This window comes from Cryptomeria japonica, chromosome 4 (assembly GCF_030272615.1).
Source record: "Cryptomeria japonica chromosome 4, Sugi_1.0, whole genome shotgun sequence".
Lineage (NCBI taxonomy): Eukaryota > Viridiplantae > Streptophyta > Pinopsida > Cupressales > Cupressaceae > Cryptomeria > Cryptomeria japonica.
In genome coordinates this window covers 545,911,971-545,938,440 of record NC_081408.1, presented here as the reverse complement: position 1 = coordinate 545,938,440, position 26,470 = coordinate 545,911,971, and the positions used below count along the sequence as shown (strand labels likewise).

At 37.4% G+C, this 26,470-nt stretch overlaps 1 protein-coding gene across 1 annotated transcript in view; it reads left to right on the top strand.

The window, feature by feature from the left end:
* The window catches only part of LOC131034992 (eukaryotic translation initiation factor 4G), a 41,057-nt gene extending 20,295 nt beyond the window's left edge, over positions 1–20,762 (top strand). Inside the window, exons 3-7 of the mRNA XM_057966624.2 lie at positions 13,619–13,759; positions 14,254–14,345; positions 14,996–19,776; positions 19,867–20,061; positions 20,184–20,762. Of these exons, the coding sequence (XP_057822607.1) occupies positions 13,619–13,759; positions 14,254–14,345; positions 14,996–19,776; positions 19,867–20,061; positions 20,184–20,568 (5,594 nt within the window). The 3' untranslated portion in view covers positions 20,569–20,762. The remainder of the gene's footprint in view (positions 1–13,618; positions 13,760–14,253; positions 14,346–14,995; positions 19,777–19,866; positions 20,062–20,183) is intronic.
* The last annotated feature ends 5,708 nt before the right edge of the window (positions 20,763–26,470 follow it).

Below are 26,470 nucleotides of genomic sequence, written 5' to 3'. Positions count from 1 at the left end.
TAGCCGAGATGGATGCATGTCATCTCTTATTTGGGAGACCATGGCAGTTTGACTTGAAGGCTTACCATGATGGGGTTAGAAACACCTATTCAATCACCAAGGATGGTAAGGTGATAGAACTCTTACCTTTGATAGAGGAAGAGATGGAACCAAAGGGGAAAGATGGTAAAGTGTTGATGGTAGAAGGAAAGCAATTTATGAAGGAGATTGCAGAGAAAGGTGCAGTTTGCTATGCCCTCATGCCCAGTCACAAGGTGACAAAGAAAGAGCAGTTTGCAGAAGGGAAAGAAGAAGGACAAAGACACATAGACCCTGCAGTCAGACAATTTCTTGACAAATACAAAGGCATCATCTCAGATGGAATGCCAAGATCCCTGCCACCGGTAAGGGACATAAGCCATTGCATAGACCCGATCCCTGGATCTACCCTACCAAATAAAGCAGCATACAAACTCACTCCAGATTAGAATGCAGAGATGGCAAGACAAATTGAGGAGTTGCTTGAATCAGGGCTAATTGGCAAAAGTTTAAGCCCATGTGCAGTACCTGTTGTCCTTGCACCCAAGAAAGAAGGCACTTGAAGGCTATGCACAGACTCAAGGGCCATCAACAAGATAACTATAAGGTATAGGTTCCCAATCCCTAGGATAGAGGATTTACTTGATTGCTTGGGGAATGCAAAGTATTTCACCAAAATGGATCTAAAAAGTGGATACCATCAGATTAGAATAAGGCCAGGGGATGAATGGAAAACAACTTTTAAAACCAATGAGGGGTTATATGAGTGGAATGTCATGCCATTTGGGTTGTCCAATGCCCCTAGTACCTTTATGAGGTTGATGAATGAGGTCTTGGTGGAATTTATATGCAAGTTTGTCATAGTATACCTAGATGATATCTTGATCTTTAGTCACACAAGGGAAGAGCACCTCAAACACATAGATATGGTCCTCAAGAGGTTACATGAAGAGCAACTAATGATAAATTTGGATAAGTGTTTTTTCATGCAAGAGGAGATCATTTACTTGGGCTTTGTAATCTCACAAGGTGAGTTGAAAATGGACCAGGAGAAGGTAAGTGCTATACTATCTTGGCCAAAACCTAAAACCATGAATGATGTCCGGAGTTTCCATGGTTTAGCAACTTTTTATAGGAAGTTCATAAGAGGATTTAGTCATGTTTGTGCACCAATGCTTGACACCATAAAAGGAGGACAAAAGTGCAGGTTTAGTTGGACCAAGGAGGTAGATGATTCATTTGAAACCTTGAAGAAGAAAGTTGCAGAATAACCAGTCCTTGCCCTACCAGACTTCAACAAGATATTTCAGGTGGAATGTGATGCAAGCCACATGGCTATTGGAGTAGTGCTCAGTCAAGAAGGAAGGCCAATTGCTTTTTTAGTGAAAAGCTAAATGATGCCAAGAGGAGATACTCATCTTATGACTTGGAGATGTATGCTTTGGTTCAGTCATTGAAGAAATGGAGGCACTATTTATTGCCTAAGGAGTTCATAGTTTTTACTGATAATCAAGCACTCAGTTTCATAAACAGTCAAGAGAAGTTAAACCACTGGCACATGAAGTGGGTAGAGACCCTACAAGCCTTCACCTTCACCCTCAAGCACAAGAAGGGGGTCAAGAAAAAAGTTGCAGATGCCTTGAGCAGGAGGGTCTTAATTGTTAATCAAATCAAGATGGAGAGTGTTGGTATTTATTCCTTGAAGAATATGTATGATGCTGATGAAGACTTTGGAGAGATCAACAAGGTATGTGAAACCTTTGGTGAGAGGTATCATGTTGAGTTTTCTGAATTTCTGATACAAGATGGATTGTTATTCAAAGGTGGACAGTTATGTATCCCTAAGTGTTCTATGAGGTTGAATATCATTAGGGAGAAGCATTGTGGAGCAATGGCAGGTCATTTTGGCCTTGACAAGACCCTAGACCTTGTGAAAAGACACTACTACTGGCCTAAGTTGTAGGCAGATGCAAGGAAGTTTGTGGAAGCATGTGTAATCTGTTAGAAAGCCAAAGGGAAGTCCACTAATGCAGGTTTGTACCAGCCCCTACCCATTCCTTCTAGGCCATGGGAGAGTATAAGCATTTTGTGTTGGGTCTGTCTAGGACAAGGAGGGGATTTGACAATGTCTTTGTAGTGGTGGACAGATTTAGCAAAATGGCTCATTTCTTACCATGTAAAACCTCTTGTGATGCCTCATATGTTGTAGACTTGTTCTTCAAAGAAATAGTCCAGATACATGGGTTGCCTCTAAACATAGTTTCAGACAGGGATGTGAAGTTCGTAGGTCACTTTTGGAGGACCCTTTGGAAGAAGTTGGGAACTAACCTAGCTTTCTCATTAGCCTACCATCCTCAAACGGATGGACAAACTGAAGTTGTCAATAGGTCATTGGGAAACCTATTAAGATGTTTGACAAGGCAACATGGACAAAAGTGGGACAATATAGTGTCACAAGCAGAGTTCTCATACAATGACACCATAAATAGAAGCACTGGGAAGTTTCCTTTCCAAATTGTGTATGGCATCCACCCAAGGGGTGTATTGGAGTTAAGAGATTTGCCCAAGGAAGATCCCATTAGTGCAGATGGTGAAACTTTTGCATCAGCCATCAAGGAGGTACATGACCAAGTGAAGTTTCATCTCCAACAATCTGCAGTGAAGTACAAGGCTTATGCTGACAAGAAAAAGAGGGATGTGCAGTTTAGTGTTAGGGACTTGGTATTGGTACATTTGAAGAAGGAGAGACTCCCAAAGGGTAAGCACACCAAGCTCATGCAAAGGAAGATTGGACCATGTCAAAGTTTGAAGAAATGTGGGCAGAATGCTTATGAAATCCAACTTCCTCCTGATCTTGGATTGTCACCCATTTTCAATGTGTGTGATCTTACACTTTTCAAAGGTGATAGCAATGAAGTGGAGGAACCAATGCAGGTTGCAGCAGACAATGATATTCCAAGGCATGATTCACCAAAGTTGAGCAAGGTTCTAGACACCAGAGTCACAAAGAGGACGAGGAACAAGGATTACATTGAGTATTTAGTGGCTTGGCAGGGCAAACCAAACTCTGAGGCAGTGTGGATGACATATAAACAAATTTCCAACCATGGTGCAGACCTACAAACTTTGATCTCAAGTGGGCTTAAGATCTCTTCTCTCGGGGAGTATAGTGCAGGGGCACCTCATCAACAAGCAAATCATGGCTCTGAGGATGAAGACTAGGATCATAGTCGTTGTCTTAGTGTCTTGTGTTTATGCAAGTTTCATGTATTCAATAAAGACCCCACCATGTAAACCCATGTCACTAATTAGGCAATTTGATAAGCCAATTGGGACAATGTGGTCAATAGGGGTAGTAGAATGTTTGGTTTTGTGTTTGATAGGTTTTTAGGATGTTTTAGGGGTGTTTGGTTGATCCAAGTGTGTGGATCCCAACCTTAGAGAGTTTGACAACTTTTTATGCAAAAATGCAACTTTTGAAAGTGTGACTTTTGAGTGCAAAAGTGCAACTTTTCAAAATGCGGTTGATGTAAGCCTCTCAACGGCTCCAACCTCTTCCAAATTCGGTTGGAAACTATTGGGGAGGTCTATAAGCCTTTGTGGACACGATTCCCAAGGTTGGTGATGTTGTGATTTGAAGTTGGAAGCAATAAGACAAACAAAACAAAGTTTTCCCTAAAATTTTGAGTTTGCAGAGGTTGTACGTCCTTATACGGAGTGAATTGAGTCGCACCATTCATGGAGTAGATGGAGGAATGAATTAGCTTTGATTTGGTGGTGGTTTGAGGTTTTGATTGTCTCTGTGTAGTGAGAACCCTCCATTTTTCTGACTGTAACCCGGAAAGTAAGGGTTTGGCTAGGGTTTTAGCCAAAAATGGCCATATCTTGCATTCTAGTCAACTAGAAGTTTCTTCCTTTGGTGGAGTGTAGGATTGGCCTATGCATTTTAGGACTTTCATGGGTTTTTGCAGGGGAGACTTGGTTGTGAGGAGAAAGAAGCAAAACTAGGTAGGCATCTCTATGTGACTACCTTAAGCAAATTTAGGACATTCATCATAAAACCTTATAACGGTGGATTCCAGGTGTGCAACCCTGGAATTAGAGGTTACTCACCATCCCCCACATGCTCAGGAAGTTTATTTTCCAGTTTGGATTCAAGAAATGGTAGTTGCTTTGTAAAATAGGCCTAATCGCCCTAATTAGGTCTCTTGGCCTCTAAGGAGTTCAGACCCTGAAAGTGCAGATCTGGTCAAAACATTTTGGGGATGAATGTAACTCCCTAAAGGGTGTCCGGAATGGTAAGTTGTTTGTCAAAGTGTGTGGAATATTTTGGAGTTAAGGCCAATTCTATCGCTAAATAGGGCTACTAGCCTGAGGGTAGTTTTCCAAAGGAGGTATAAGGATTTGGAGTCTAAACCCAAAACCAATGCTTGTTGGACCAGTCTTTAATGGCCATGAATGAACCAATTCCAAAGCCCCTAGGAGCAGGATGTCGTGGGATGGTGTATTGTAGGTGTTGAGGCCTTTACTCATCTTGAGTAGGCATAAGCCTAGTGGATTTGTGAGTTGTTTCACCCAAAGGTGTGGAGTCCTTCCTTGTAGGACCTTTGTGCTCATTTGAGGGGTCAGAAACCTAAACCTATTGGACTCATCCTTAGGTGTGTGTGGAGGGCTCTGCATCACATGGAGGAACTATGTTCAATAATATAAGCAACCATTGACACATCAAAGTCTGGCAGCCACACCACCTCCCTTGCTTCCCATAGAGTTAGTTGATCATATGGAGAAAATGAGAAACTAAGCACAACTTCTAGAGGCATGGATGAGCAAATCCTTCACGATGGCCAATGAGTTTGTAAGAAATATGATGAAAATACTTGGTAGAGCCATTTGAGTTCTTGAGATAGTTCATAACCTCATGGTGATAGTTGATGCTTTCTCTCATACTAAGGACGTCACCATTCCAGTATTACAAGCAATAAGGAAAGCACCCAGACAAATATTGACACAAGAAGGGGTAATTAGAAAAGAATCAACTCCTAATTTGTTACAGTGGTCGACCTTGCTTCAAATGAAGAAACTCCTTTTTGAAGACATTAGTAACAGATGTAGTCAAGTTGAAGATACCGTCCATCCTATTCATGACAAGATAATTGAGGTGATGTGCATCATTCTTGACAAAAGGGCAGAAATTGAAATAGATGTGGACATTCAAGAATTGGAGGACAGGATAAAAGTTACCTTTCAGGGAGAAGGTGGACTGATCACAGAAAAACAGTTTGATCTTATGCATGCCACTATGTTCCTTATTGATAAGACAAAAGAACTTGAAAATGGATGGGAGATAACACTTCTTGCAGCTTTTGATGAAGTAATCCACTTAGAAGAACGTATGAAGAATCTACCCGAGATTCCAATTTTTGAAGTTGAAGGTATGACATTCAGATTCATTGAATATGCCAGAAAGGAGAAGGAGAAAGGAAACAAAATTCTAGAAGAAAGTTTGTTATGATTCCACTTGGCATTTCATTTCCCCATTGGAGGATGCTTCCTTGATTTCTGTGTCGGCACATGTTGTCTTCTTATTGGTTGATTCATGATGATGATTATCTTGATAGGGTTTTCATTTGTATTAAACCCTAATTAGGGTTTAGGTGGCAAGATCTTGGCCCTTCATTGTATTTGGGAGTCTTATATAAGCTCCACTCATTTCATTTGTAATGGTTAATATCAATGTTAATGATGTTTGTAATAGTAATAGAGTAAAAGAGAGTAATAGTGTTAGAATATTGGCAAGAGAAAGACTTGAAGAATTGTTGTTGTTTGGCTATTGGATCAATGAAACATTGAAGTTATGGTGTTTTCGCTCAATCCTTGAAGCTTATTGCATGATTCTTTTGTCATCTCAAGTCAATCTTTTATGTTAGTTTTAGTGTTTAGATCAAATGATGGAATGTTGCACTTGATATATTGTGAAACTCGTTATCCATACCACTAGCTTTCTTGCTGATTGTAAGTGGGCCTTTTGTGGTCAACTGGAACTCTTGAAATTGTTTAAGTTCGATTAAAACTCAATCATTGATATGCATTCAACTAATGGTGTCTATGATTAGTAGTGATTTGAAAATCTTCAAACATCCTTAGAAGATTGCACTAGTTCTAGTGGAGTTGTTCAAGTATGGCGATGCACTAGTTGAGTTTCACTTGTGTCATTTCTTCATTCATTCATTTTAGGATAGCTTAGAACTTCTCTAAACCCCTATCTTTTGCCATTTTTTGATAATCATTTAGTAGTCTTAGGAATAAATTTCATTGCATATCATCTGCCAGTCACTTCATGAAATCTTTTTGAACCATAAATGCCCCTTGATGAAACAACAATCACAATGACCAACTAAGCTTATCCACACGTAGTGACCCTACATTCACGAACCTTGGAGTCTTTTCAAGTGATCCTTAAGCTAATCTTCAACATTTGAGAGATTTTGTTCAAGAGAGGATAAGATACTTTAGGTATATTATTATGTGTTTGCATGTGCGTAAAAAACACATCAACAGAAGGGTGTCTTCAAACATTGAAAAAAGAAAAATCAGACCTTTCACACCCTTTTCCAAGCATTTCCAGATTTGTGGTATACTTCCGGACACTAAATTCAACATTTTTTTGAGTATATCACATTTGTCTTCAGACTTTATTTTGATATTAGACCTTATGCAAGTCTGATACTTAGGGTTTTATGAGGGTTTTAGACCTTGTTCTTGTCAAATTTCCATTCTATTTTCAAAATTCATAATTAATATGCATAAAATTCTTGATTTTAGTTCCTAATTTGTCTAAATCATGAAAAATCAGAACTTGTACAATTCTGAAAATAGGTTATTCGGATAAGGATATTGATTTCGAGTTTCATACAGGTACCATGTCTAAATCCGGAATCGGCATGAGGAAAGAGCAATTGAAGATAGTGCAAGAGGAATTCTATCTGGATTCCTAGTTGTCCTCCTGATGGAAGGGAATCACAAACACGAAGATGGAGTACATGAATATGGAGCGGATGTGGCATAGAATGTTTGGAATAAAGAACAAGCTTCCTTCTACTTATGCCAATATCATGAAGAGTGGCATATACCACACCGCTGGATTCCCTCAATCCATACAATGCAGTGAGCTTGTTTTGGAGTGTACAAGGCATTATGATCCAATTTCCAGGATGATCTGATAACCCAAAGGGGTAACTCTTGCCTACCTCGCTGAGGATGCAATTGCGGAAGTATTTGGAATTCCCCGGAGTGCAGATATGAGAGAAAGAACAATGGATGAGTATGAAGCAAAGTATAAAATGAAGGCGGATGCATGCAAGACAATTGTGAACAAGGAATGGATGATTGAGCCAAGGCCTCATCATTCCAAGGCACCTAAAAGACTTATGTGTACAGATTTCAAGGATGAATACAACAACCTGATATTCCTGCTCAATCGAGTGATGGGGATGCCAAAGGGTGCCTTATTCGATGGATGGATGTTCTATTTTATCCAAGATTGTATGAGAGGAACAATGATCAATTGGGCAAAGATTATCAATGACAATCTGGATTTTTAATTGAGGAATGTGGAGAAGACTAAGTCATTCGGCATGACTTTCTATCTTGTATACATACTTGCAAGATTTGTCACATACAAGGGATTGGTATGCAAAGGCGAAGTCGGGAATGGACCAGGACAATATAGAAGTTATGAATGTTATCCACAACTTGATATGCATAGAATTGAAGACCATAGGAGGGTGAACGATGCTTTCACCATGTATATTACAAGAATGTTGCAAGGCAAGATCCACAAAAGGTTGTCCAAGGCGGCAACGGAGCTAGTTGAGAAATATGGATCGTGGTACATACAGTTTCCCACCTTCACATACCTAAGGATTCAAAGGTTCAGATTCGCATCTTACAAACTTCGTAGGTATCCTACAAACAGAATGATCTTACTTAAGGTAGTGAGACAACTTCTGGAATTTGATGCAGCTAGTTCAATGGTTGATGAGATTGCATTTTATCGCCTTGGAAATTACAAGAGCAGAGATAGATTTGATCTGCATAAGAGTGTTGAAAGGATCAAGAGAGAAAGATTCATACATAAGGTTGTTATTAAAGATTACTAGGCTAATCTCATGGATGAATAGGCAGTAAGGAGGAGGATTTGGTCCAGAATGTCAGTTGATTTCATGAGGAAATGTGAACCTTTTTTTCATTCCGGATCAAATAGTTGATGATAGTGATCATACTCATCCACAGTATGAAAATGAAGTGAACAAACCCATCCTTTTTCCTAATCGGTCACAATCAGAAGTAGTAGATTTGAACATGCTCATGAGAGAAGTTGTTGATTTCTCTAGAGAATAGGTAGACAAGTATATGAACAAATTGATAGATATGGGCATTGTCTTCACTTATGAGAAAATGAAACAAGAGGAGTCCTCTCTTGAAGATGATTAGAGAATAGTCAGTGATGTGAGGATGCATGCGGATGAGGAGAGTCACGCTCCTAAACGAAGGAAGAGTATGCTTGGAGAATCCAAGACGTAGGGGAAGGAAATTGATAAACAACAATCAAAAGAGAAGAAGAAAAAGCCTAGCACTCCTTTGTCTCCCCTTAGTTCCTCATAAGTGAAAGAGAACGATATGCCAGAGAGGAGCAAAGAGTTTGAACAATGCTCGAATACAATTATTTTGCCAGAGAATATTTAGGAGTTGCATGCTACATCGGCATCGGCACCATGACATGACGATAAAGAGCAGCTGGGATCTCCCACTGTCCAATTGGAGGTTAGTTTGGGCAACAATGTTTATGATTTGACTAAGGACAAGGAAGAAGATGATGATGTTATATCCACATTGAGGGGATTTGATTGGGAGATGTGTCTTGATGATGGGATGGAGATTTCCACCATTCCTGATTGGTTGCTACAGAGCATGGAGAAAATGAAGAAGATGATAGAGACTCATCCCATGGATGACATTGATGACTATTTAGCTAGGAATAATAAGGAGAGAACCAAAGAAGGCTAAGATATTTTCAAATATAGTTAGAGTTGAAACAAGTATGCATATTGCACAAGTAGCTATCCTGATGGGTGATGTGACTGGAGATGTGGCTACTCCCATGGATTTCTAGATCACTTTGGTTGCCCTTGGACAGACTACAAAGACACAGGAGTTCCAAGAACTCGATGATACAGTCTAGGCAATCAATGCGAGATTGGATAGGGAGATTGAAAAGAAAGATATGTTAGAGGCCGAGAACATGAAGCTTAAGGAGCATATTGCAGGGATGAAGTGTGAAGATCCCACTTTTGTCTCACCTATTGTAGTTGATCATGGATTTCACTTTGACCATGAGGCGGCAAGGAATACACATGCAAAATTTAGGAAGTGGATTGAAGATGTGACAAAGAAGGCAGATGATTTCTTAACTCATTTTGTCTAGGCATTTGACAAGACGTTAATGCTCGCATTCAGGATACAATATTTGGAAGGAGTTTGGGATGAGTTCCAGCCGATCCAGAGAAGACCATTCCCCGCCTCACAGTGTTGAAGGAAATTTCGATGTCTACGTTGATCCATGAGGGAGTTGTGCATAAGGGAGATATCTATGATTTCTAGGGTTGGTATTGTTCCTTAGCTATGAGGAAATCTACTTATGAGTATGCATGAAAAGATTGTGCAGAGATGTAAGGATCAATTCAAGAGATTCAAGAAAAGACCCTTACATCCATTGAAGAATTGTTAGGGGTAGATGTTAGTGCTTTCAGCGGTCTACACTTAGAAGAATTGAGAGATAAGATGAAGTTCATGTACTTCAACCAGTTGGATTCTTTGAAGAAGAATCAAATGGATGATTTGGTTTCCCTGCTGATCCATGTCCATAGTTCACAAAAGCTTATGTTGGATTGGGAGAATACTTTGGATGCTTGTTCCAATGTGTTGGATGTGATAGATGCTCAGCGGGAGACTTTGCCCAGCATTACCATGGAGGAGTTGGATTTAGTTTTGGGTAGATTCTTGGAATATGCTGCTAGAGAGAGGGATGCAAGCCAAAATCTTCTAGAAGATTCCTTATTTGATGACTAGGAATTATTCTATTGGATCACATGTTGGTGATTCCTTTTTTGATGTAAACCCTAATTAGGGCAACTTTAGGGTTGTGTTGGCATGATCTTGGCCCTTGATTCTAAACGAATCTTGGCCATTTATTTCCTTTGAGACCCTATATATACCCCAATGCCTCTCATTTGGAAGAGAGATTTTTGAGAATTGTTGTCTACATGCTACAGATTCGAATAACAATCATTGAAGTTTGGTGATTTTTTTAAAGTGTTGTATGCATTTGTTGTTCTCATTGCCTCCAAGTTAGATTAGAATTTGCTTTCAAATATTTTAGATTGAATGAAAGAGTTGTTGAATGCATTTGTGTAGAATCCATCTAATCCATACCACTAGCTTCTTGTTGATTGTAAGTTAGCCTTGTGTGGTCAACTCAAATTTATGTGAACTTAACTTCAATTGTTGCGCATCCATTGTTATGCATTGTCTTGATGGTATCGATGTTTGATGGTAATAATTTGAAATCTACCTTAGATGATTGCACTAAGCTTGTGTCAAATTGTTCATTGATGGTGAGACCTTGCCTAGTAGGATTCCATTGAATCGTTCATCATTTCTTGCATTCTAGGTTAGAATAGAATTCCTAAACCCTATTCCTTTTGTCCTTTTTAAAATTCCTTGTTAGAATAGATTGAGCTCAAATTGCAAAATCTTAAGTCATTGGCATAACCTATTCCAATTCCAAATCCATGAAAGATCTCAGCAAACTTGAACAATTGTGTAAGTCCCCAAGTGAAAACAGCATATCACATCAAGCCATTGAGTTACCCACATGTCAAGAACTGACCGTAGAAACCATGGAATTGTCTTAGTTGATCAGATATTTAACATCTGAGATGATTTTGTTCAAGAGAGGGTAAAATACTTTGGTATTTTATTTTGTGTTCGTATGTGCGTAAAACACACATCAACACCTATATATCAACTTCTATGCGAAATCAACGTGTCACAATGTGGTTATACCCTTGTGTAATCAATCCATGATGCCACCACCTTAGAGCTATGCCCTCTAAATGAAGAATGGAAAACTTGATAGCTTCATCATCTGTTGTAGGGCTGAGTGAAAGATATGTATCCAATTTTTGAACCCAAGCTCATGCAGTGACCTTTTCAGAACAATCAAAAGTTGGAAGTGTCTATATACTCACCTTTTTTGTAGATCTCTATTAAATAGTTGCATAGTTTATTTTCTTTCACCCCTTGATCCACTTCTTGCCTTAGCATTATTGTATTATTCAAATGGGATTTGGTTTCCAACATCTGGATCAAATCTCTACTCATCTAGAATGGTATTGAAGTCATTTACAGCTTGGTTTAACTTCTCCTTTCCTGGTAGTGATTCCACTCTAGGCAAAAAGGTAGGCTGGAAGGGTCTGGGGGCTGATCCAATTGGGGTTTTTCTGTTATTAGTGTGATTTCCAGCCCCATTCTGATCGGAATTACTCCCTTCTACTTTGTTTTGGGCAGATCTGGTGTGATTAACTGTGTTGATCAGGTTTTGTATCATTTGCATGAGCTTTTGTGTCATTTGCTCGTCTTCTCGGCTAAGCTTTCAAATCATCCTACTGATCAACCATTCTATTTTTACGTTGGCCTCCCATTCCATTGTTATCTTCTTGTATGGCTGCCTTTAATCTTTTCCTCTCTCTCTCTCTCCAAAGCCCTTTGGTCTCTTGGACTCAGCTACATACACAAAAATAACCTAGCAGGTTGGCAGGATTACCTGCTCTGGTACCAACGTAAGATCCCTAGGATTGAGTCTCTTCACCAACCACAAAATCACAAATTCAAACTCAAATAGTAGTAACATAATACTTTCAGTTTCCCTCAAGATTGACAAATAACCCGAATAGAAAATTTAGCCACAACAAATTACATTGCAAATGTTTAATTTCAGTTGGCAGTTGATTTTAACAAGACATATGAGCCCGATGTATTTATAAAAGAGATCCCTACTGTACAAACTGCTTAGTTGGGATGGCAACAATAAATTCTCAAGTGTCTGGTGTAGGTACCAAAGGGATCATGCTACATCTGCTTCTTAAATGGCGGGATACTTCAGGCCTTTGTAGCTCTCCAGTTATCTGTCCTTCAACTTGCTTGGGTAGGATGGTGTGGTGATCCAATGACTTTTTTCTCTAGGTCTGTAAAACGCCTTCCCTCTTATTAGTTTGAGGCTTAAGAACCTTAAACCCCAATGATGGATTGCGAACCCTAGCTCAGAATGTTGGATGAATGAGAATGTATCTATTCACACATAGGGTCCAATTTGATGGAGAAATTTGTTCTGGGCATGTTTCAGAGGGTGCTCATTAATTCTAGGCTCGTCTGCTATGCTATATCTGCAAAAGAGGCACTTATACCTTCTGTCAATGAACTGTGATCTCTGGCGTTGGAGTGAGGACTCATTTGCCTACTCTGTAGGGAAATATTTGGGACTCAGTCAACACCAACAGCAATCAGATCTGGAGTTAAGCTTGTTCATTAAGCATGTGGGGTGGCCTATGACAGATGCACTCAGTTTGCCTTCAAAAATACTCTAGATTTGGTACCATCCTCCAAGAAAATGCCTTAAAAGTAATATGGTGTGATCTGCCAAGTGCCTTGCTGCCAACAATGGTCTGAAAGAGCTAGTGCTGAATTGCTAGGTGTTGATCTTGTCCTGTTCGCTTCACCTGTGTAATAATTGGATGTAATCAGCAACTATGATTGTCAAAATTAGAAGTCTGCATTCAAGAAAACAATATAATGATTGAAACAATAGGCAGGGGTTTCATGCTGAGATCAGGGCACTCAATTCAGATATTTTCATCCCTGTTAGAGCAGGGTGATCTTGTTGCAATAGTAGAAGTTCAATTCCAAAAAGTGCCCCCAAAATGGCACCTAAACCTACATCTATACATGGCCAGGAAATAGGATTCATGAACACAAAGTTTGGCACCCCAATTCAAATTTAAATTTTTAATAAAATATTTTATATTTAAATATTTATTATGATTTGAATATGTTGGCAGTGTTGAGAAACAATTTTTATTTTTTATTTAAGACCAAGTTGGGTCAGCCTAAGGGAGGGGCATGACAAAGCAATCTATGAGATGCTTTGGAGGGGAACAAACAGGAGTAAAACATATAACATGCTCCTCGAATTATGTTCACATTTGTAACTTTACTGATAAGGGTATCGAGCTAATTAATATCATCTTTTCAATTTTTTCCAGTAGTCAAAGCCATTGTTCAGCCATAGAGAGCTGAATGCCAAATGGAATACCTAAGCAATGGATATTTTCACTTTGTTTTATGAATTTCCATTTACATAGTGGGTCAGCTTGCCCAATAAGACTCAAGTGCAGAGTCCTTCCATTTTGACAAGCTTTGTTGTTTTAGTTCAATTTGATTATCATTTCTGTTCATCATACTCGCATTGATTAAATTTTTGCAGGGATATTCAAGCTACCATCTTCACCTTCAGCAATGCAGCCTAATGCATTTGGTCTTGGAAGCATTGGGGTTTCCCCAAAACCAGCTTTTTCAAAGATTCCCAGTCAAATTTCTCAAGCAGGATCACCTATGTTGATAGGAGGTGAAATGTTTACATTATCACTTGAAATTATGTTTTTATTGATTGAAAGAGTTGGAGATTGGAGATTCATGTATGGGATGTTTTTATTTGGCTTCATTCTCTAACGTGATGATATTTTTATTGGACTTTCTCATAGTAAATCTTCACTTAATAGCTTTCTTCTTGATGACAATATGCAACTTAGATTATGGTAAAACTTTTTATTTTTTTATTTTTAAGGCCAAATTGGATTTTGTGACTGATGATGCCCAACATTGGTGGAACTTTATGCAACTTGTTGAAAAAATTGACAGCAATATGGTTTACCAAGTTCTACAAGAAAATTATAACTGTCCTGTGATTACTGACATTGTAATACATTTTCATTATTGTGTTGTTAAATTAAATTGTAAAATATGAGGAGTCTGATTCACCCTGGGATTAGTGCTGCTAAGTAGCCTTTCTCATTATTATAATAGTTAATACTAATCTAACAGCACGCATTTATGATACAGGTACTTCTCAAGAGGTTTACGGAGATGCAATTGAACCACCATTTGCATTTCAGTTTGGTAGCATATCTCCTGCATTCGCAAATGGCATGCAGGTTTGCTTAGAATTTGCGGAAGATTTATTTTTAATCTGTATTCTGTTTGCATAGAATGCATTTTAGTTTGTGTTTTCCCTCTCTTGCATTCTAGATAGCCATAAAAAGTAGCTCAGTATGTCATAACTTTTGTGAGTAGAAATATAACTAGGATTTTTAAGTTGCTTTTTCAACAGGCTATTGATTATTTTCTGTTTCATGTGTGTCCCTTGAGTGATGATGGCTTGTAAGCTTCAGTTTTTAGTGATATCAGTTTTCCACAATGCATAATATTGCTATGTGCTGTTTCTGGATTTAGACTGTGTTTTTATTTGCATCATCATTTTCTACTCCTGAGCTCTCTTTCATCATGTTGATGAATTAGAGTGTGATCTGGTACATTGATGCAAATAAAAACACACAGTCTAAATGCAGAAACAGCACATAGCAGCTTCAGGTTTTACTGATTGAGAAAGCTAAACTTGGCATTATATTTTATTGTTTAGTTCTGGCATAGTACGATGCTGCAAATGTTGCGCCCCTAAAAAACTTCCATTTAGTCCTCTCTAAACGAGTGTAATTTGAGATTGATTTTTGCATTATTTCCAAGTGTCTTAATATCTTATCTTAATGCTTCTCCATTGTTTTACTTGTTCTTCTCCTGTTTGCAGAATCCACTTCAAGAGTCTCAGGTTCAAGGAAGAAGATATTTACATGCAAATGGACTTCCTTTCCCTTCGCCGAACCATTGTCTTATAGCCAGAGCTGGAAATCCAGTACAGTTTCAACAGACTCAGACTCAGTCTGTTCCAGTACAGATGCAATATTCAGTACCTACTTCACAAGCACAATTGTCAGGTGGTACTCTGGAACCATTGTCATCATTACAGCCAACTGCCTTGCATTCACAACAGGCAATGATGCTGCAGGGGCAATGTTTCAGATTACAACAGCCTATGCTTCTACACACATCACATGGTGTGCCTCAGCATCTTAATCCCATTCCTTTTCGATTACCAATGCAACAATTGTCACAGATAGCCCATCCTGTGAGCTCTAGAGCCATTGTTAGTATTGGAAGTAAGCAACCTAGTCAGATCCCTGGTACACAGTCTGGGCCTCCGGTTGAAGATCATTGCATTAATCCACATCTCAATAGGGCCATTAAGATCACTCATCCTGTGACTCATGAAGAGTTGAGGTTTGATTCGAAGTGTAAGAAATCTGAGTCATATATGGATACTTGTATGCTTTCGTTCCCAGGTTCCCCAATCATGCCACAGAGAACAGCTGCTAACCAGTCTCCTCAGTTATGCCCTCCAGTTGATTTTCAGACTCAGAATTTTTACTCAGCACAGGAAAGATCATATAGGCATGCGTTGCCTACATTTTATCAGCGTCCGAAGACTTCTCTTCCTATGGGCTCATTGAGGGTTCCTGAGCAAAACACGGCATTCTCTGCATGGAGCACCCAGCCTCTTGCTCCCAGAGCTAGTATTGGGACTCCAAGGATTAGTGTTCTTCCTGGCCATGCAGTGCCAATTTATTTGGCAACAGATAATGAGAGAGTACAATCTGTTGTTTCTCTGCCTGCAGAAAAGCATATAATTACCTCTTCATCTTTTATTCAGGTTGATGACACTTATCTGCCAAACAGTACATCTGTCACATGCAGTGGAGAGTTGGATTCATCAGAAATTCTTTCTCCAGGCAATTGCTGGAGTTCAGCTACTCAAAGTGGTTTATTGTCTTCTTTAGCAAGTGAGACATCAACCCTTAGCTATGATAGAACAAGATCTGTAGTGGATTCAGCTACTTGTGGCATTAAACAATCAATTCCATGTACATCTGTTTCCATAAAATTGACTCCAGATGTTGATATGGCTTCATCCGATGCTTCAGTTCCTGAACCAACAGGAGGACCAAAAATCTCTAACCATGGACTTCAGAAAGGAGAATCTGTCAAAGCATCGAGCCCAACAACAGTGGAGCATTCAAACAAGAGAAACAAAAAAAAGATTCAGCAGAAGTCATTTTCTGCATCAAAATTTGATGACCCAAAGGAAGCTTTAGTTAATTCCTCTTCTGTCATTTCCTCACATTCTTTTGTCAATAATTTATCTGGTGATGGAAGATCATTTGTATTACAAGAATCCGGGAACTTGAATGAAGTGGAGCTATTCAATGCAGAAGAATTTTCTGCAGACAGAACTACAGTGACTGCAGGACATGTTAATGTCTGTCGAGTTAGCGATGATAAAGTAGTTAATGAGATCATTGAACATCCAAGGCCAATGGATGTGGCACAAATTACAGAAACAAATATTAATTTAGATGCAAGTACCAGAAATTTCAAAATGGAAAAAACAGCTGAAATGGTGAATCTGGATAATTCTTCTGTGAACTCCATAATCAGTGACAATGACGTTCTGCTAGTTGGAAATCATGTAGTTGATGCATATGAAAGTCAAAATAATGGCATTACAAAGTTTGATTCAACTTCTGCTGCTGTCTCTTTGCATGGAAATTCCCACATCATTACTAAATCTAGGGCAGTCTTTAATTCTAATACCTTCCTTCAAAAATCCCCTCCAACTGCAGAAAAAAAGACCGAGGAATCATTTCCATCAGTCGTCTCAAGTGAAATTCCTGATGGATCAAATAGGAAGCAAATAGGTTCAGATGTAAGCATGTCTCAAGAGCATTCTTTGGAAGCTGTGGATGAACAATCAACATTACAAGAGCCTTGTACAAAGGAGAATGAAAATATTATTGGAACTACTATTCAATTCAAGCAAGGTGATTCTTCTCAGGTCAAAGAAGTTGCAGTGCATGATATGAAGACCCATTGTGAATTTGGTCACGAATCAGGAGAAGCAATGCTTATGCATGAGGTATCCTTTGTCACAGAATCAGAAATGAAGAAAGTTTCAGAGGGTGCTAGAAAAAGGGCTAGTGTCAATTTGAAAGATAAGCCTGTGGGTCTTACGCCTAGTGCTAAAGAAAAGGTTGAAAGTGTCTCAGTAATAAGCAATTCTCAGGCTTCACTTGGTTCTAGAATGAAGCATAATAGTAGCAAGAAGAAGAAGAAGAAAAAGAAGAAGAAATATCTAGCCAGAGCAGATGCTTCCAGTTCAACTGGTGACTTGTATGACTTGTCTAATGCATATAAAGCACCAGAAGAAAAGAATGATGATGTTAGTTGTCTAAACACATCTAATTTTGCCAGGCTTTCTGTTAAGGGCAAACATTCAGTTAGATCTGCCAAGAAAATCCAAATAAAATTAGATGATAGCGAACGCTTAGCAGAACTTCCAACTGAAAACAATTTGATGGAAAACAGGCTCATTAATTTTACAAAAACAGTGCAGGTGGATGTCCCAAAAGCTAGAAGTCTGGAATACAGGAAGTACACAAGAGATTTCTTGTTAACATTTATGGATCAATTCAGAAATCTTCCTTCTCACTATGAAATTCAACCTGACTTAGCAGAACATCTCTTCAAATTTTCACGATTTTTTAGTCATTCATATGAAACACACACATCTGTCAATATTGGAAGGGCTTTTGATTGTCCGCTTAATAGTGGTGATCAATCTGAGCATTTAATTAGCAATTTAGGCAGTGATAATAGAAGGATCAGGTCAGGTGGATATGTTTCTTCAGGTCATGATATTCAAAAGGTAGCTGGTCCTGAATGGCCTGCTGACGGCTTTCGACCTGGGTGTGGTTTGAATCCTGGACTTAAAAGGAATGTGCATGGAGCAGCAGTGAATCCATCCATTCCTGCTTCTATTCCTGGAGATCCTTTAAGACAAATGTCTGTTCCTTTGGGTGACAGTCGGAGGAACACATGTGATGCTAATAGGTGGAAGCATTGCAAGCACTCTTCTGTTTCTTTCCAAAAGGGTTTTTTTCCTACATGGAATAATTTACCTGCAATACACAAAGCCAATAATAAGTATGAAATTGGCAAAGTTTCTGATGAGGAAAACTCAAAACAAAGACAAATTAAGGCAATTTTGAACAAATTAACACCTCAGAATTTTGACAAACTTTTTTATAAGGTTAAAGAAGTGAATATTGATTCTGCATTTACTCTTACTGGGGTGATATCTCAAATTTTTGATAAAGCCGTAATGGAGCCCACATTCTGTGAGATGTATGCAAAGTTTTGTATACATCTTGCAGCAGAGCTGCCAGAATTTTATGAAAATAATGAACAAATAACTTTCAAGCGAGTCCTTCTCAATAGGTGCCAAGAAGAGTTTCAAAGTGGTGAAAGGGAATGGGAAGAAGCTGATAAGATTGAAGAAGATGTTGAAGTGGAACTATCTAATGAATCCAGAGAATATAAGCGAATCAAGGCACGGAGACGGATGCTAGGAAATATAAGGTTCATTGGTGAACTATACAAAATAAGCATGTTGAGTGAGCGTATCATGCATGAATGCATCAAGAAGTTACTTGGAGAGCATGAGAATCCTGATGAAGAAGATGTTGAAGCACTGTGCAAATTGATGAGCACTATTGGGCACATGATTGATCAGTCAAAGGCCCGAGAGCACATTGATGTTTATTTTGAGATAATGACCAGATTATGTAATAATCCAGAGCTACCTTCTAGGCTGAGGTTCATGTTGAAGGATGTGATTGATCTTAGGAAGAATGGATGGCAACAAAGGAGAAGAGTAGAGGGTCCAAAAAAGATTGAAGAAGTGCATAGAGATGCAGTTCAACAGCGTCAAGCACATAGTGTCCGTTCAAAACGTGGGCATGCAAGTGGTTCTTCAGGAAGAAGGATCCCTACACTCAATGACTACGCTTCATGGAAATCTACATCCATGGAATTTTCTTCATGTCAACCAATAGGTTCGGTTCAGAAGATTCGGGAAGCCCAGCTTCACAGGGGAATACATGCTTATGGTAGGCAAGATGTAAGATTAGAAAGCAAGCTTGTTTCAGAAAGGAAGTCCATACATAAGAAGTCAAGACACAGACCATCTGAAGTTCCTTTGACACTTGGACCTCAGGGAGGTCTTACCAGGGGAGTGATAAATAGGAAACAACCTGTTTTACTTGTACAGAACGATGCAGCAGATGCCCGCCAAGTTTTTCCTATGGATAACAAACAAGCAAACTTGAGACAAATGATAGGTCAGAGTAATATTATTGATTGTGAAGGGTTGGCCGCAAGGGGTGAATATATGTTAAAAACTGTTTCTGTAGCAATAACTCCAAATTCATTTGAGCAGTCGCTGATGCCATCTGTTCAGGAAAGAAATTCTATCACTCCCTTGAGTAAAAATTCTAGGAAGCAAGAATGTTCTGTTGGTAATTCTGAGGTCATAGAGAATAATGGAAACCAACTGCAAGATTCACTAGATAAGATACCAATGGCCAAGCATTCGCTGAGGGAAAAGTCAGATTTGGCAATAAAGGAGTATTACAGGTATGCCATTTTTGAAAGAGCACTAACAGTTACTGCATTGGTTAGTTTTATGTTTCTATAATGTTTGTTTGGCATTTGTCTGCCCTGCAGCGTGAGAGATATGGATGAAGCTGCTTTGTGTGTGAATGACCTTAAGTCAGCATGGTTTCACTCAGATATGGTGTCCCAATGGGTGATAGATTCATTTGACAGGAAAGATGTTGAAAGGGATTTGCTTTCAAAGTTACTTGTACACCTGCACAAGAGAAAGCCTGCCATACTAAATCGTGAGCAACTCATAAGAGGGTCAGTGCTAATTTTTTGCCCAAAAGTCTCAGACAAAATAAGCATTTTTTTGTTTTGACGTTCCCGTGACTTGTTAAGTGATAATTTTTTACATGAATTGAAAATTCATAATTTATTTTCAGGTTAGCAATCTCATTATCCTCCTTGGAAGACCGTATTATTGATGCTCCCAGGGCACCTGACTTCTTTGGTGGGATTCTTGGCAAAATGGTTGTAGCAGAAATCCTTTCATTTGCAGAATGTACAAGGATAATTAAGGAAGGGGGGATAGAGCCGGGGAATTTATTAAAAGTAGGCCTTGCATTAGACATGGTTACTAGTGTCTTGAATATTGTAAAGAGGGAAAGGGGGAAGGCTGCCATGACTGATATGTACAAAGCATCAGAATTGCGATTGAAAGACTTCATGCCTTGTGATAAGAATCAACACTATCTTGAATCTCTTCTTAAGAAGAAGAACTTACAGTGTATGTTCAGTAAGCATTGGAAGGCGTCAGTAGTCAAATAATGTTCCAAAGTCAAATACGCCACTGTTAATTTTGCAATATTTGTTTATGATGCATCTATCCTATACACCTCTGGAACAGACTTTCACGTGGATAGAGGGTGCTTAAGCTGTGCCATTACTTAATTATGAACTGTTTGTATTTTCCTGTTAATTAGCTGCATCTATAAAATAATATATAGTTAGAGTTCTATCGATGCTAGTTTCACTTATATGAGTATATGAATCTATTTATATGAATATATGAATCTAAATATATAAAATTGTTAGTGTTCTAATTTCTCACTTTCATGGCAACACAACATAGAAGAGTGGATGAGGTAATCCTTTTTCAAGTTTGCAAAGCTAGCTCCTTGATTTAATCTACTCTTAAATTTAAAACAAAAGCAAGCTTGCTAATATAAACATCATAGGATTTGTTTTTTGACCTATCTAATTTTTTAATCTCCAAGGTTAGCAGGAAACTTCGAAGAACTCCCATTTCACTAATGAGTTCTCTCAATTATGTTATTGAAACATAAATAATAACACTTATCTAAAGATTACTCCAAAGATCTTTGGAGTTGTATCAATAATCAATTTGATCTTGAAGAAACTGCAACATATGAAAATAACGACATATTTATAACCTTTAAGCTATAGTTCTTTGTAGCTTCAAAAATAATGAAAAAAAATTACATTGAAAGTAATTATATCTTTATCTTCTTAAAATAATATAAAATATTACTTTTTTTTAATTCTCTTCTAATTTTGTTTTCAATTATTTTTATCTCTTAAAAAAAAATGTTATACTTTATATTGGGTATCACTTTCAATGAAGGGCCCACTTCCATAGTTTTTCCTCTTTTGTTTCACTTTATTTGATGTTCACCTTTCATTTTACTAAGTTTAGTGTCATGTTTGCTATATTTTCACTTTGTTTTGGCAAGAAAAACATATTATCTTGGTGCCCCATGGAGTGTAGGCACTCATTTAGTTTTTGGTGGAAGTGTTGGTTCATTAACTTCAAGTGGAGATTTTATGGCATTAATGAACAAGGAAAATGAAAAAAACAACTGTTATAACTTGGGGCTAGGTGGATATTTTGGGCATTAGATATCAAAGAGTGGAACTATTTCATGATTGGTTGAAGAATTGTGACACTAATGGCAAAGTAAAACTTGGGCACTCATTCTTTTGTTAAATGTTGTTTTATGGATGCTTGGACATGAAATGGATCATTGCCAATAGTTCGTCAAGTTCATATAACACCTTGATTTCAAAATACCCACCTTGATTTCAAAATACCCCCCACTATCACAACATATGAAAAATAATTTTGCTTGTATGAGATCACTATATCAAACTAGAAAAGAATATTTTATAGGTACAATCATTGTAGTAGTGATTTGGCAAGCATGAAATCACTAGAAATAGGTATAATTGATGTGGAATGCACATTAAAATATTGTTGTGCCCTTTTGTTTGCTTGCATAGCATTGAAATTCAAATAATAAACTTGTAAACAATCAAATTTGTGCTTGAAGGATAAAGTAGACCAAGATTTTGATTAGGAATGATCTCCCTAATTGTTGTGTACCCTCGGGTATGCTTGAATGGTGCTAAAATTTACTAGTTTAAGTGTCATTAATTAGACTTGTGCTTAAAAAGTGATGCAAAATACTATTATTATGGAAATTTGATCAAGAAGAAGCCTCAATCATTGGCACCTTAGATTTCTAGAATGAATGGCTTCTCAAGCCTATAAAAAGACTAGATATGGCAACTCTTTATGACGTCTTAGCAAGAAGCTTTTGAAATTGTAAAATATGAAGTGAAGTTTCATGCCTAGATAGGCAAATTCTATGCTTTAATATTTGTTTTCATTCTTTCTTGTCAGCTAAGCAAACTTGTGTGCCCAATTTGTCTTCATTCTATCTTTCATTAACAATTAAATACTATATTTTAATCCTTGACGAATCTTGTCATCCATAGGTGCCAAGTAACTATCAAAGTTGGCACTAGGTGGAAGTTTCTCCACTTGGGTGCTTAATTTGTCTTCATCCTATCATTGATTAACATTTAAAATATTATATTTTAATCCTTGGTGAAGATTTTTAGCCATAGGCTGAAAGCAGAGGAAACAATCAAAGCCGGCGCTAGGTGGAAATTTCTCAACTTACACCAAGTGAAAATTTTGGTCACTTTAATGCTAGGTGGATGTTTCCATAACTTGACACTGGGTATGCAAATTGACCTTTAGGCACTATAAACTGATAATTGTGGTGCTAGCTAGAAATTTCTCCACTTGATGCTAAGTGGAGTTATAATCACTTAATGCCAAGTGGAACTTTTAGGCACGTGATGCTCATTTGAATTTTTTTTTGAATGATTAATTAAACTTTTGAATTTCCTTCAAATTTCTATCAATTTTTGTTTTCAAACACTAAATTTTATAAAACTTCCAACAAACTAAATAAAGAAAAATTTACAACAAACTAACAATTAAATAATTAATTATCAAGTGTAAACAAATGTTTGATTATAATATTAAAATATTTTCTTATACCCCTTCTAGTGATGGTATTTATAAGGATTTGAGGTTTAGTGATTAATATGGGTTTTTAGATGTTTAGAAACAAGAAACAACATTCATTATTGTACCTTAGAGAAATTTATGCCGAAAAAGAGATAATTAACCTATCTTACTATGGAGTTATATATTGATTTCCTTGTCTATTGAGGTGAAACTTTTGATTTGGCGAGGTCATAATTGGGCTAACCTACAACATACATACCAATGAGGTTTAGGTCCCAAAACCACGAGTTTATAATCCTGGATTTTTACTCCACCCGCAAGGCCAATGATTTGTCTTCAAGAAGGTAAATAAACATTCATCCACAAATATAGGATGGTTAAAGGCTAACAATGAGTGGGTAATCTTTCATACACATTGAACTCAATTTCAACTCAAGAGGGTCTTCCCCCATGTCATCAAAATAAGAATTTGAAATAACTAATTAGTGTATAAAACAACAATAATACTCAATTTCATTCTTGACCAATTTTTATAATAACTAGTATTAGTGTATAAAACAATGATAAAACAACAATGATACTTCTTGCAAGGTGTGGCTATAAAAAGGTCTATTGCAACTAGTATTTTCCTAAATTGGTGACAACAAATATAGTAACTAATTAGTATTTTCTTGCCTAAAAGTAAAAATGGCAAAAATTCAAGTTCCATTGAAACTACACCTTTGAAAAAAAAACAGTTCACCTAAAAAACTCTACAAAACTTGATGCCCATGGAATCCCTAAAATAATTTTTTTCTCTCAATGATTGAGGAAAACAAGGAACCTGTAACCTTGTCAAAGTTTGCATGAGAACCACGTCAGGGTTTGACGAGTTTTTTGGAACCATACAAATCCCCAACTAGCTCTAACTTAGCCATTTTTCAATTCAAACTTCAATACCAAGGTCTAGAAAGGTGAAAGGAAGCACATTGGGAAGGGGTGAGGAATAGATGAGGCTCGAAGATTGAAAGCCTAATGAGTTAACATTTAGGTTCTTTTAGGCTTGGTGGTTCTTTAAGAATCAATGAAATGGAGGGGGTAGTGTGACCAAAAAGGGATAAGGGAAGGATGAATTTTGATGGAAGGAACACTTAGGCATTTTTATAGAGAAGATGCCATGGATTGGGGAGGCGAAGGAGAAGGGAACAAAATGGAGAATGAATGAAAGGTGGATGCAGGTTAAAAAATTAATAACTTTTATGCTTAGCCAAATTTTCAAAGGGAAGGATGGAGGAACAAAGTTAATAGTGATGCTATGTGGACATGGAGATAAACAAAAGTTTGAAACCTCAACAGTGAACACTTAGTTGATATTTTTGGTCTTCTCAATTGGTGGAGATGGCTAAGGCGTGAACAAAATGGGAAAAGCAAGGGACTCTCATTCAACAATGTTCAATTAATACCACTCAAATCAATCATCATCGATGGGCTACAAGGGGGCATGAAATGCCAACAAAACTTGAAGGAATTATAGCACGAGGGCTTCACTGGCTATGAAAAAATATATATCTCAAAAATTAAAAAACAATGTATTGATATTTGGTGAAAATAGGGGGGTTTTAGTTTGGGCAATGAAAAAATACAATATCTAGTGAAAATGGGGGGTTTTTAAATTCAGGCTATGTATTGGGAGGGGGTGACAATAAAGGACTTTAGGGCAATACTTTTTGAAAATAAAAAAATAATGTATTGTCTATTTGGTGAAAATAGGGGGGCTTTTAGTTTGGGCTATGAAAAAATACAATATCTAGTGAAAATAGGAGGGGGTGACAATAAAGGACTTTAGGGCAATACTTTTTGAAAATAAAAAAATAATGTATTGTCTATTTGGTGAAAATAGGGGGGTTTTTAGTTTGGGCTATGAAAAAATACAATATCTAGTGAAAATAGGGGGGTTTTTAATTCAGGCTATGTATTGGGAGGGGGTGACAATAAAGGACTTTAGGGCAATACTTTTTGAAAATAGGGAGACTTTTTAGTGTTCCATGAACGCACATGATATAACCCAGGTTCACTAAGTGAAGCCCCCATGAGTTATAGAAGACCTAGTAATGACATCGGATTCTTGGGAATATCTTGTGAACTTTATGGTTCTGCCACCAAAAGATAACCTAGGAGGGTATCCTCTCATATTAGGATGACCATGGTTGTCAATAATAAATACATTCATAGGCTATACTTGGGGGAATATGAATATCTCTTTAATGAAAACGTGACAAATAAATTAGTTCTATATCCTCCATCACAACCATTTACTGAAATGGGTTAACTAATTTGGCTTGATTTGGGGGATAACTATCTGAATGCACTTTAGACATTAATGAAAATTGAGAAAATATTTATGATTAATCTATAGTAAAAGGATACATTCCTCTCAAATGTCATACAAAAAAACTATAGGAGGGAGACATAGTAGAAATCTTGTTTAGTGTGACTATCTTGCTCATCGCATAATATTCATCTTGCAACACACTCACCTAATTACACTCTTATGGCATGAATTATCACATGATTTATTACTTCATAGTTGTAGCCTTAACATATCATGCTTAGATTTAACTTCTATGATAGCAATGATGAAACAATTTTAAAATTCACTTGGTAGATACCATAATATTTAACAATTCATTGACCATGCAGTAGTAGACCGATTTGATCTCCATGTTGCAAGGTCATAAAATAAAATCTTCATAAGGTTACCATGATATGAAAAGAATTGATCCCAATTTGTGCACACACTGAATATACATTGTGGAAGGATGTGAACATATTAGACAACCCCAATGAAGAATGAATCCTATTGGCCAAGAAATTGTGAAAATAGAATTACAAAAACTCTTGGATGTTAGATTCATCTATGCTATAATAGATAGAGCATCTCACCTCTAGTGATAGTACCTAAAAATGGAGGAAAGAGGCATGTCTATTTGAATTACAAATAACTTAATACAGTTCCTAACTCCCTTATAGGGAAGAAATACTTTTCCTTTATGGGTGGGTTGAATGGCTATAGCTAGATCAAAATAGCGACAAAAGACTAAGATAAAATGAATTTCACTTGTCCTTGAGGCACTTATTCTTATTCAGTCCTCTCATTTGGGCTATCTAATGCCCTTGCCACATTCTAACAAGTTGCATTAAGCATCTTTTAACCTTACTTTTTGAATGTATGGTTAATTTTACCATGTATGGAAACACTTATGATGAAGCATTGAAAAATATTAAAAAATATTCAAAGGTGTCAACCTATCATAATTTTCTTTCAAAAATGAGAAGTGTTACATGATGATGGAAGGAGTAATATTAGGAGACTATGTCTCACAATAAGTCATTCAAGTGTATACCCAA